The 11,110-nt window shown below is 52.1% G+C and overlaps 1 protein-coding gene across 2 annotated transcripts; it reads left to right on the top strand.

Moving 5' to 3' along the window:
* The first annotated feature begins 1,798 nt into the window (after window positions 1-1,798).
* Window positions 1,799-10,363, top strand: LOC118684057 (uncharacterized). Of its 2 annotated transcripts, none has more exons than XM_036378740.2 (2): window positions 1,799-2,688; window positions 8,504-10,363. In XM_036378740.2, exon 2 carries the CDS (start codon window positions 8,520-8,522, stop codon window positions 9,858-9,860), a length of 1,341 nt encoding a protein of 446 aa, XP_036234633.1. In that variant the 5' UTR covers window positions 1,799-2,688; window positions 8,504-8,519; the 3' UTR covers window positions 9,861-10,363. The 2 variants fall into 2 exon arrangements, with proteins under 2 accessions (XP_036234633.1, XP_036234632.1); XM_036378739.2 differs by lacking the exon at window positions 1,799-2,688 and adding an exon at window positions 4,095-4,158.
* The last annotated feature ends 747 nt before the right edge of the window (window positions 10,364-11,110 follow it).

Genomic DNA, 11,110 nt, shown 5'->3' with positions numbered 1-11,110 from the left:
CAGCAGCATGAAATTGTCAACAATAAAAAAATTCTGGAAATGAAATGAGTTTTAGAAAAAATTCTATTTGCTATCAACCAATGAAATGGAAGGAAAGTAAACACCAAGCTGATGATTAGGCTAAAAAAAAATCAACAATGACTAATTCATATGTGATAGCATGCTTTTATTTTTAAGACAACAAAGCCTGAAAAGTTCATAGTGTTACAGACTAGATACTTGAGAGTGAACATAAGGCTGTCTGGATTACATCGTCCTTTTAGTAACATGATTAAATCAAGCTACAGATAGCAAATAAAGCTTTTATTACTGGAAAATTATTCCATCTAGCACATAAAATTGCTGGAAGAATCCTTGCTTAATTACAATTTTTTCTTTGGTACTATCCTGCAAATGTTTCCTTAGAAGAAGAAGTGCTGCCAAACTAAATTAGACAAAAAGTCAGGGGTTTATGGGCTTTACAAAAAGGTTAAAGCAGTTTCCAGCAATGTATTCTAGGTGTAAGCCAGGGAAAAGAAGTGAAAGATTGTAGACTAAGATATGCCAGATAGGTATCATTTGCTTTAGTGTAAAATGGTCTTGTGGTTGAAAATTGAACTGGCTCACATAAGGGGCCATGTTCTCTGAAAAGTTGATTCATGGGTCTTGGGGGTAAAAAATACACCTACCTTAGTAGAAATGCCACTCTCCTTTAAAGAAAGTTATGAGATACTTTGCTGCCTTGGTTAAATACAAGTATTAAATAAATTTAGAGTAGATTAGAATTGGACAATATATATCCATTAAAGCAGACATAGTTTTCACAGCAGAGTTGAACTTAGGTAAGTTTCATTTTCTCTGTTGCACAGCTGAAGTTACTCTCCTAGATAGAATTAATCTGTTCTCAAGAGGCAAAAGTGAATTAAAGAAAAGGACTTTTCTTGACATGTCATAATGTTTTGGGGAACAAATTGGAAGTGTAACAGATAGTACCCGCAAGGTCTTGATATATTGGAGTTACTTTAAAAAGGAGGAAGATGCCCATTTCATTATCCCTCGATTTTTTGCTGTTGTCAACTGATGTTTTGCAGAGGTCTTTTGGCAATAATACTAACTCGTGCCCAGTTTTTTAATCTCCATTTTTATCTAGTTTTGCCACATTTTCAGTTTCTCAGATTTATAGAAGTGATCCTTCTGTCCACACCTTTTTTGACAACACCTTCCTTGAGCTTCCCTATGAATAAAAATAAGCCCAGTTGACATCAAGCCATAATTTGCATGAGCTAGTTTTGCCAAATTTTGCAGAATTTGCTTGGGATGAGTTCCAACACATGAGGAGCTGAGAGAAATCGTCTCAAGGTCACCACAAAGAAGGAGGGTGTAAGTGAGAGAGGTGTGACCAGACTTGTCACCAACGTGTCTCATGCTGATAAGAACAAAACTCTTCCTCTAGAAGGGCTCTGTTGTATAACTCTGCCTGGTGGCCAGTCCAGAAATACTCACTTGTTCACATGACTGACTCGTGGCCTCACACTTGCTGCTGCTGAAGTGTTTGCAGGCTGCAGGTTTGGGTATTCTGTGCAGTTCTTGCCCGTTTCCATGAGAGGCACTCTGGAAAGTTTCCCTGCATGATATGTTACAGGTCAGTCACGGGTGTGCTGCCACTGCTGCTGCTCAGGAGCTCCTTACAAAGCTGTTCCTTCCCTGTGCTTGTGTCAAAAAGGTTTCTGCAAGTGTCCTGTGCCAAGCAATGAAATGAAATGTTTCTACTCCATTTGAAGACCTCTATGACAACCAGATTCCATTGACCATTGTTGTGGTTTGTGTTTGGTTTGTTCCGTTCTCCCCTCTCCTAGCTTGGCAAGTTGGTCTGGCTCAAACCCCCAGTTATGTCAATCACGGTTTTCCCCTCCTCATTTTCCCTCATTATCCCTTATTTGTCCTTGTATCCCCTCCCCAGGCCTTCTGCCAATCACTGGCACCCCGCCCCAAGTTCCAGAATCTTCCAGCTAGGGTGTCGAGTGACTGGCTGGTTGGCCTGGGCTCCTCCCCTGACCTATCCCCATTGATCCACACCACCCATCAGTCTTCAATGTATGCAAATTTTCGTTCTGTGATTGGTTTCTTGTGTACCCACCCCTTCCCTGTAAAACCTGGTCCCCGGAGGGGCCCGGGGCTCCTCCTCCGCTCGCCACCTTTGGGTGGCCACCCTGCACTTCCCCTACCCTGGATTAAACCAAGTTAATTCACCCAGCAGAGGAGGGCCGTCTCTTTTCTTCACTCCTGCGGCGTGGTTGCTTCAATATCGGTGACTGTTTCCTCTCACCCCACCCACGGTCGGCACATGCTTCTGGCTTCGTGCCAGGGGAGTGCCGGTGTAGCTGAAGGTGGCTGGATTCTCTAAATCCCTTCAGCCGGGCCCCCCTTAAAAACAGCCACAGCTTCAGTTGCTGGCGCCCACGCGGGGCCCCTCTGCATCGATTGCCTGCTCCTGGTCGGCCGGATTCGGGACCAGTAGAGCCTGGACTTACAATCTTCGCAAGGACCCTACGGATTTTGGACTCCGTCCTTTGGACGCAGCAGCACCCCGAGGTGAGCAGGCCCTCTGAGGCAGCGCTCCCCGGGGACCGGACGGGACCTCGAGCACCCCGAGCCGTCCGGCCGCAGGACCCGCTTCGCCGCGCTTTCCTTTGATAGCCCACCGGACACGTGAGTGTTTCGCCGCTCTCCCTGTCGTCCTCCCCAGTCCCCAGGGTGTTCTGCCGCCCTCCCTTGATTTTACAGGCAGGGGCCGGTGGGTGGTCACCTTTTAGTTTTCGTTTTCCCTTTTGCGTGGCAGATTGGGCTCGAAGTTCTTAGTAGTGGACATTTGACTTCGTGGGAAGTCTCTACTAGCTATGGGTGCTAAGCTGTCCACTGCCCAAAAGAGACTTATTATCCAAGTTGAGGGAATCCTTGTTGGGGGGGGAATTGTTTATGAAAAACCTGTTGTTGGAAAATTAATAAAATGGGTCTCTTCTGAGTTCCCGGAGGTTTCGCCTGACCTGATCAAAAATCCGGCCTTTTGGCGGAGGGTTAAAACTCGACTCTCGGAGTTGTTCAGGCCAGGCGACGCTTCCCTCATACAATTGGCCAGGCTTGTTGCCCAAATTAGAAAAATATTTAAAGAAGAAGGGAGCTCAGAACAGGCCACAGTTCGAGTAAAACGTTGCCCCAGTTCGGTTTCCTCACCCTCTGTCCCGAATACCCCTTCCCGTACGCCCAAACTTAAAACCGGGATTCTGAAGGGGGCACCCCCCCAGACCAGCCAGGCGCAGGGAGTTCCATCATCCCCTGGCCCTCTCCAGAATACCCGGTCCCCCCGCCCCGAGAGTTCTGGCCAAACTCTCGGGGGCTCCTCGACTTGTCCTGCCTCCCCTGCTCCTGTCCCCAAACCCCAGAGTTATGTACCCCAGTTCGTTGAATCCCCAGTTTGCCCCGGGTCGCCTCTGGTTTCACAAGATGGCCGCGGCGTGGCCCAAAATGGAGGCGACCGCATGGTCGAGATGGCGGGAAAACCCCCATCCTCATCCCAGAATCCTTTTCTTCCAAGTTCCAACCCCTTCCTGCCTCTCGGCCACTCCCCTTTCCCCGCCCCTTCCCTCCCGACCTCCCCCCAGCTCCACCCTCTATCTGACCCCTCCCATCTCGTTTCCCCGCCTCCCTTTCCCATGATAGCTCCTCCCATCGTTCCTCCCACAATCCCGCCCCTTTCCCCGCCCACCGCTTGCCACTGTGCCCCGCCTCCTGCTCCCGCCTCCGGGGACGGCCCCTCGTCATCGGGCCGCCCAGTCTCCCGCCACGCCCCCTCCTCCCCTTCTTCCGGTTCCCACGCCCCTCCCTCCGGTTCCCACGGTTCGGGGCCCGGGGGGGGGGGGGGCCAAAGGCCGGGAACCGGAGCCGGCCATGGTACCATCGGCGGCTCCGGTTGTTTACCAGCCAGAAGCGGGTGGGGGAGTGCGTCGCCAATGGGTCCCATTAAGTCATTCACAAATTAAGGAGCTGGTCAAAGCCCAAAAGGAGTACGGCCGGGAGAGTGAATACTTCCGGGGAGTTTTGGAAGCAACACTCTCCGAAGCAGAGATCACCCCCTTCGATGTCCGGCGGCTTTTCACTTGCCTGCTGAATCCATCCGAGCGGGTAATGTGGGAAGCCGCCTGGAGGAGGGGGGTGACTGAAGCCCTCCCGAGCCTGTGGAGTCAACCCCAATCGGGAGTTGATTTCACAGGTCGCCCTTTGGCCATCGACCAGCTCCTGGGGACCGGGGACTGGGAAGATGGGCACTCCCAGGCGAGTACCCTTCCCCGGGAGGCTCTTAAAGCGTCGGCAGCTGCCGCAGAAAAAGCCTTTTTGTTGCTGCCGGGGGGCGCGCCCCCAACTGCCTTTTCTAGAATCTTTCAGGGTCCAGACGAGGCCTTCCTTGACTTCGTGGAGAAGTTGAGGAAGGCCATTGAACATCAGGTGTCGGACGAAGGAGCTAGAAGCACCATCTTGCGGGAGGTGGCGTCCTCAAATGCCAACCAGGCATGCAGGGATGCCATCCTCAGCCTGCCCCTCCACCCGGCACCGCAGATGGCTGATATGTTGGAAGTGTGCGCGCGTAAGGTCCCGCTACTGACCACCAGGGACAGCGAAAAGAGGAGGATTCAACCTCCCCGGGTCGCCGCGGCAGAAGAGCCCTCCACCGAGCAGGGTGTTGCAGCAGCTGTTTCGTCGAAGTCCTCCGCACCCTGCCATTTGTGTGGGAGGACTGGACATTGGATGCCGGACTGCCCCCTACGGGCAGAATTTTACAAATTTAAAAGGGAGCAGGGACAGTTGGGGGCCAACCCCCCAAAAAACTAAAATCGGAGCGCAGTGCCCCCCTGCGCGCTGACAAAAATCAGGCGGGCCATTTATCATCATCGCGTAGGGGGAAGGGAGATCAGGGACCGCCGCCAACTAAATGTGACCAATACTTACCGGACTTGACTTCTGTTTTACCAATTCAAACAAGACCTGTGCTAACGACCGCTTCTGCTTTTGCACCCTATAGGTTGCGGCTCTCGGAGGCTCTCCACCTGAGGACCTCCGACCTTCAACTCGTTGCTGTCAACCCGGAGTGCCCAGGTAACTGGGGACGGATTCGCTGCAAGTATGTTGTGGTCGGTGATACTAAGCACACGCCACCGACGGTGAACATTATCCCGGGCCTCTTACCATCGGACCCGGGGGTGTTCGCCGTCGGCCTGCACTGTGTCCAGCCCCCCATCTTTTTGCCTAAAGGGCAGATTGTAGCTCAGGCAATCCCAGTGCCTGAAATAACCTGGGATTTATATCAAACATCAGAAAACACCACGCCGACCATCGCATGGGCCCAGGTTTTGGGGCACGAAAGACCTTGCCTCAATTGTTATATTACAAAAGGGGGGGAAGGCAAACAGCTAAAAGGCCTTTTGGACACTGGGGCGGATGTCACGGTCATTCCTTCTCGGGAGTGGCCGTCGCATTGGGAGTTGCAAACCGCGCCTGGACACGTCCGTGGTGTTGGGGGTTTACAATTGGCCAGACAATCTAAGAGCATCGTGCAAATTACGGGGCCTGATGGGCAATTGGCTTCTATACGCCCATTCGTTTTAGATTATACGGAGCCCCTGTGGGGGAGAGACCTCCTAGCCCAGTGGGGAGCCCGAATTGACCTTCCAGCGGCTCCCCAGGTTTTTCGGGCGGCGGTCACTGATGAGCGCCCTACCTGGAAGCTCAATTGGAAATCAGATAAGCCAGTCCAGGTAGTGCAGTGGCCGCTTAATAAACAGAAATTGGCGGCGCTCAAGGAGCTCGTTGAGGAGCAACTACTTAAGGGCAATATCGTGGAGACCACGTCACCGTGGAATTCTCCCGTGTTTGTCATCAAAAAGCCCAATAAGGACAAGTGGCGGCTTCTCCACGACCTCCGCCAAATCAACAACATTATAGAAGATATGGGGCCTCTCCAACCAGGGATGCCCTCCCCAACGATGCTCCCACAAAATTGGGAATTGGCTGTGATTGATATAAAGGATTGCTTTTTTCAAATTCCCCTCCACCCGGACGATGCCCCGCGTTTTGCGTTCACGGTTCCTTCCATCAACCGTGAGTCCCCAAGCAAGCGCTACCATTGGCGGGTCCTTCCACAAGGCCTAAAGTGCAGCCCAGTGATCTGCCAATGGTACGTCGCTTCCTTGCTGTCCCCAATACGTGCAGTGGTAAATGATGCCATCATTTACCATTACATGGATGACATCCTGGTGTGTGCCCCGACCGCTGACATACTTGGCCACGCCCTTGACCTGACAGTCGATGCGCTGGTTGCTGCAGGGTTCGAGCTCCAACAGGAAAAAATTCAAAGGGTGCCGCCTTGGAAGTATCTGGGCCTGGAAATTACTAAGAGGACCATTGTTCCTCAGAAATTGGCTATTGTAACAACTATCAAAACCTTGGCGGATGTTCACCAGCTGTGTGGATCTTTGAATTGGGTAAGACCTTGGCTGGGCATACCAACAGAAGACCTGGCCCCCCTTTTCAATTTATTGAGAGGGGGAGAGGAGCTAAGTTCTCCCAGGACCCTTACCCCAGAGGCGAGGATTGCACTAGAGAAAATCCAGAGACTCATTTCGGCTAGGCAGGCCCACCGCTGTCATCCGGGCCTGCCATTTAAATTCATTATTTGCGGCAAACTGCCACACCTCCACGGGGTGATTTTTCAGTGGGACAACGCCACCAAAGGCAGGGACCGGGGCTCGAGTGACCCCCTCTTAATCATTGAGTGGGTGTTCCTCAGCCACCATCGGTCCAAGAGAATGACACAGCCTGCTGAACTGGTGGCAGAGTTGATCCGGAAAGCTAGGCTGAGGATCAGAGAGCTGGCAGGCGTTGATCTTGCGTGCATATACATTCCTCTTAAATTAAATTCGGGCCACCTAAAACAAAAGGTAATTGACAGCCTCCTGCAAACGAATGCAGCTTTGCAGTTCGCTCTAGATAGCTACTCCGGCCAAATTAGTGTTGATCGGCCGGCCCATAAATTATTCAATCAGGAGTTCGTATTATCTATAAAATCGATCCAGAGCAGAACTCCTCTAAAGGCAATGACCATTTTTACTGACGCGTCTGGAAGATCCCATAAGTCAGTCATGACTTGGAGGAATCCCCAAACTCGGGAGTGGGAGTCCGATGTCACCGAGGTTGAAGGTTCACCTCAAATTGCCGAGTTGGACGCAGTCGTCAGAGCCTTTGAGAGGTTCCCTGGACCTTTCAATTTAGTTACGGATTCAGCCTATGTAGCGGGTGTAGTGTCCAGAGCTGAAAATGCTGTGCTGCAGGAGGTGTCAAACCCAAAATTGTACGACTTGCTCTCCAAATTGGTTCAATTGGTCTCCCACCGAGAGCAACCCTTTTATGTCATGCACGTGAGATCACACACCGATTTGCCGGGGTTCATAGCGGAGGGCAACCGGCGTGCCGATGCCCTTGCCGCCCCTGTTCAAGTGGCCCCGCTCCCTGATCTCTTCAGTCAAGCCAAGATCAGCCACCAGTTGTTCCATCAGAATGCGCCTGGCCTGGTTCGGCAGTTCCATCTGACGCGCGAACAGGCCAAGGCCATTGTGGCTACATGTCCTCACTGCCAGTCCCACCAGCTCCCTTCTGTCCCTCTCGGAGCTAACCCCCGTGGTTTGTCCAGCTGCGAGGTGTGGCAGATGGACGTAACCCATTATCCATCATTCGGCCGCTTTAAGTTTGTACATGTCTCTGTGGACACTTTCTCTAGTGCTGTCTTTGCCTCTGCCCACACAGGTGAGAGGGCTGCAGATTGCAGGAAGCATATGCTTCAGGCATTCGCGGTCCTGGGCATCCCTAAGGTAATCAAAACAGATAACGGCCCAGCTTACAAATCCAAGGAACTGCGGAGCTTCCTACAGCAATGGGGAATAGAACACAAGACCGGCATCCCCTATTCCCCGACAGGCCAAGCCGTGGTGGAGAGGACCCACCAGAGCCTTAAAAGGGTTTTGGAGCAACAGCATTCGGCAGTGAAGGTGGAGTCCCCTCACATCCGTCTCGCACGGGCGTTGTATACTATCAACTTTCTAAATTGCTCCTTTGAAAATCTCAACCCGCCCATAGTGCGACACTTCGGGAAGCACGAGGAGCTGCGACCTAGGGCCAGGCCCCCGGTCCTCATTAAGGATCCGGAGACCTGGAAAACGGAAGGGCCATTTGATCTCGTGACCTGGGGTAGGGGTTACGCTTGCGTGTCCACTCCCTCAGGTCCGAGATGGATTCCATCAAAGTGGGTCAAGCCCTACCGCCCTAAGCGGGGTGCAAAACCGGAACCGGTCCCACAGGTAGCAGAGGCGTGCTGGCGGCGGAAACGGCGGAACTGGTGGGCGAGCCACCATTGACCACGGTCCTGACCCCCCCCCTCTCAAGCCAGACCTTCTTAATTTATATTTCTGTTTCTTTTTAGTTGATCTCCCGCCTGCATGGACCCGATGACCATCATTACCCTCCTGACAGTCCTCCTTATCGAGACTCTACCACCACCTGCGAACCCCTGGATAGTTCCCCAGCCAAAGGCGAACGTGTGGAGGACCCTCGCTCAAGCCATGGGGCAGGAGCACATCTGCCTGGACCTTGGCTCTGCTGAAGACCCGATGTCGTCCTGCCTAGTGGGGATCCCTCTCCCTCCTTTTGAGTTTCCTTACCCCTTTAATGTTACTTACAATCCGCCCCTCATGGTAGACGCCCAGAACGCCTGGAGGGACGGGCTCAGGAAATTGACCCCCCTGCAGTCCGACCCCCCAGAGCTCCATCTAGTCGGCTCCGCTAGAGCATCGGCTTGTATCTGGTTTCAGTATTCCCCCCTTTTCGGTTCCTCGAGGTACTCCTTCATCGGGCCGCCTAGCCCGGAGTACCAAGCAGCGCAATGGTGCAATTTCACCATCCGGTTGCCCTTTGCATCTACCTCAGACACCAAACCGCTGGCGCTGCCCCGAGGAACATTTTTCATTTGCGGAGACCGGGCATGGGCTGGCATCCCCCCTCGTCTGGCCGGAGGCGTCTGTACGTTTGGCAAGCTGACGCTGCTTAACCCCAACGTCACTCAAATTAGGGATTGGAAATATAAGAGATCGCAGTCTAAATTGGCAATATCCAAAAGAGATCTTCGTGATTTCGACCCAGACTGCGACTCCAAAATTGAACATTGGGCCAAACCAAAATCGGTCGCGCTCACTCTCTTTTTGCCGTGGGTGTCGATCGCGAAGTCTCTGGGTGAATTGGGCCGCCTGGAGTGTTGGGTGGCAAAGCAAGCAAATTTTACCTCGGCTGCCTTGACTGACCTCCTCGCAGACGAGGAAACAACTAGGAAGGCGACCTTGCAAAATCGGGCGGCCATCGACTTCCTCCTGCTACTCCACCACCACAGCTGTGAGGAATTCGAGGGCCTGTGCTGTTTAAATCTGTCATCCAAGGCAGAAGATGCGAGGGTCTCCATACGCAAGATGAAAGAGCTCGTCCACGAGGTTAAGAGTGAGACATCGGACTGGCTGGGGAACCTGTTCAAGGGCTGGGGACTGTCAGGATGGGCCGGGTCCATAGTTCGGTCCGTCTTATATTTTGTTTTAGTTATATTCGCAATTGTCATCGCCTGCTCCCTAATGTGGGGATTGGTTAAGAGACTTCTGCTGAATGCCTCAGCGGCCAACATAAACCATCTGGAGCTTTCAGATGTCGAGGAGGACCCTGCCTCGACTTCAGACTCTGAAAGCGTGAGCGGTGGAAGCCTGGACTTTAAAACAGCACAAGAGACAACTGCCGCCTGATTATAAGGGACTGTTTGTTTTCTCCCTTCCTTTTCTTTTTAAAACAAAAAAGGGGGAGATGTTGTGGTTTGTGTTTGGTTTGTTCCGTTCTCCCCTCTCCTAGCTTGGCAAGTTGGTCTGGCTCAAACCCCCAGTTATGTCAATCACGGTTTTCCCCTCCTCATTTTCCCTCATTATCCCTTATTTGTCCTTGTATCCCCTCCCCAGGCCTTCTGCCAATCACTGGCACCCCGCCCCAAGTTCCAGAATCTTCCAGCTAGGGTGTCGAGTGACTGGCTGGTTGGCCTGGGCTCCTCCCCTGACCTATCCCCATTGATCCACACCACCCATCAGTCTTCAATGTATGCAAATTTTCGTTCTGTGATTGGTTTCTTGTGTACCCACCCCTTCCCTGTAAAACCTGGTCCCCGGAGGGGCCCGGGGCTCCTCCTCCGCTCGCCACCTTTGGGTGGCCACCCTGCACTTCCCCTACCCTGGATTAAACCAAGTTAATTCACCCAGCAGAGGAGGGCCGTCTCTTTTCTTCACTCCTGCGGCGTGGTTGCTTCAATATCGGTGACTGTTTCCTCTCACCCCACCCACGGTCGGCACATGCTTCTGGCTTCGTGCCAGGGGAGTGCCGGTGTAGCTGAAGGTGGCTGGATTCTCTAAATCCCTTCAGCCGGGCCCCCCTTAAAAACAGCCACAGCTTCAGACCATATTAGGTCTTAGAGCACAAAAGCAGCTGTCATTCATAAATTTCTCTTCTCTAAGAGCTACTCCATGAGGTGACCTGCCAAGAAAGGAATGGCTGTTATGGAAAAGTGCTCTATTTCCTGTCTCCTTTCTTCTGTGCAGAGGGCCCTGCATCCTGGCATGGTGGTAGCTTGAAAACATGACAATATACCCTCATTGCATTCCAAAGAAACAGAACACATGGTACCCAAGTCAGAAGCACACAATTACCTTTAACTCCTTCCCAAGAGCAGTTTTCCTGCTACCTCACCTTGGAATTGCAAGTGTTATTGCTGGGATGGCCATGATGTAATCAGGCACCCAACACGGCCTCATCTTCCATTCCCTTCCTCCTAGCTCCATTTCATAAGTTTCCTTGCATCTGCAGACAAAATCTACCAAAATTCATTATATGGAAATAAAGATCTCCCTATCTGTATCATAGGAACAGGTTGGCTTGTTCTTGTTTGGTTTCAGGTTCTTTCAGTAGCTTGCTATTTGTGACTTACCTCTAGGCTTGTGTTTCCTATCATGCT

The sequence above is a fragment of the Molothrus ater genome, chromosome 1 (genome assembly GCF_012460135.2).
Source record: "Molothrus ater isolate BHLD 08-10-18 breed brown headed cowbird chromosome 1, BPBGC_Mater_1.1, whole genome shotgun sequence".
Classification (NCBI taxonomy): Eukaryota; Metazoa; Chordata; class Aves; order Passeriformes; family Icteridae; genus Molothrus; species Molothrus ater.
Note: the sequence above shows the minus strand (reverse complement) of the source record. Positions and strands in the feature narration are given on the sequence as shown.

Coding starts and splice junctions, on each gene's coding strand:
- LOC118684057 (XM_036378740.2), top strand. CDS start 8,520: ATGGACCCGATGACCATCATTACCCTCCTGACAGTCCTCCTTATCGAG.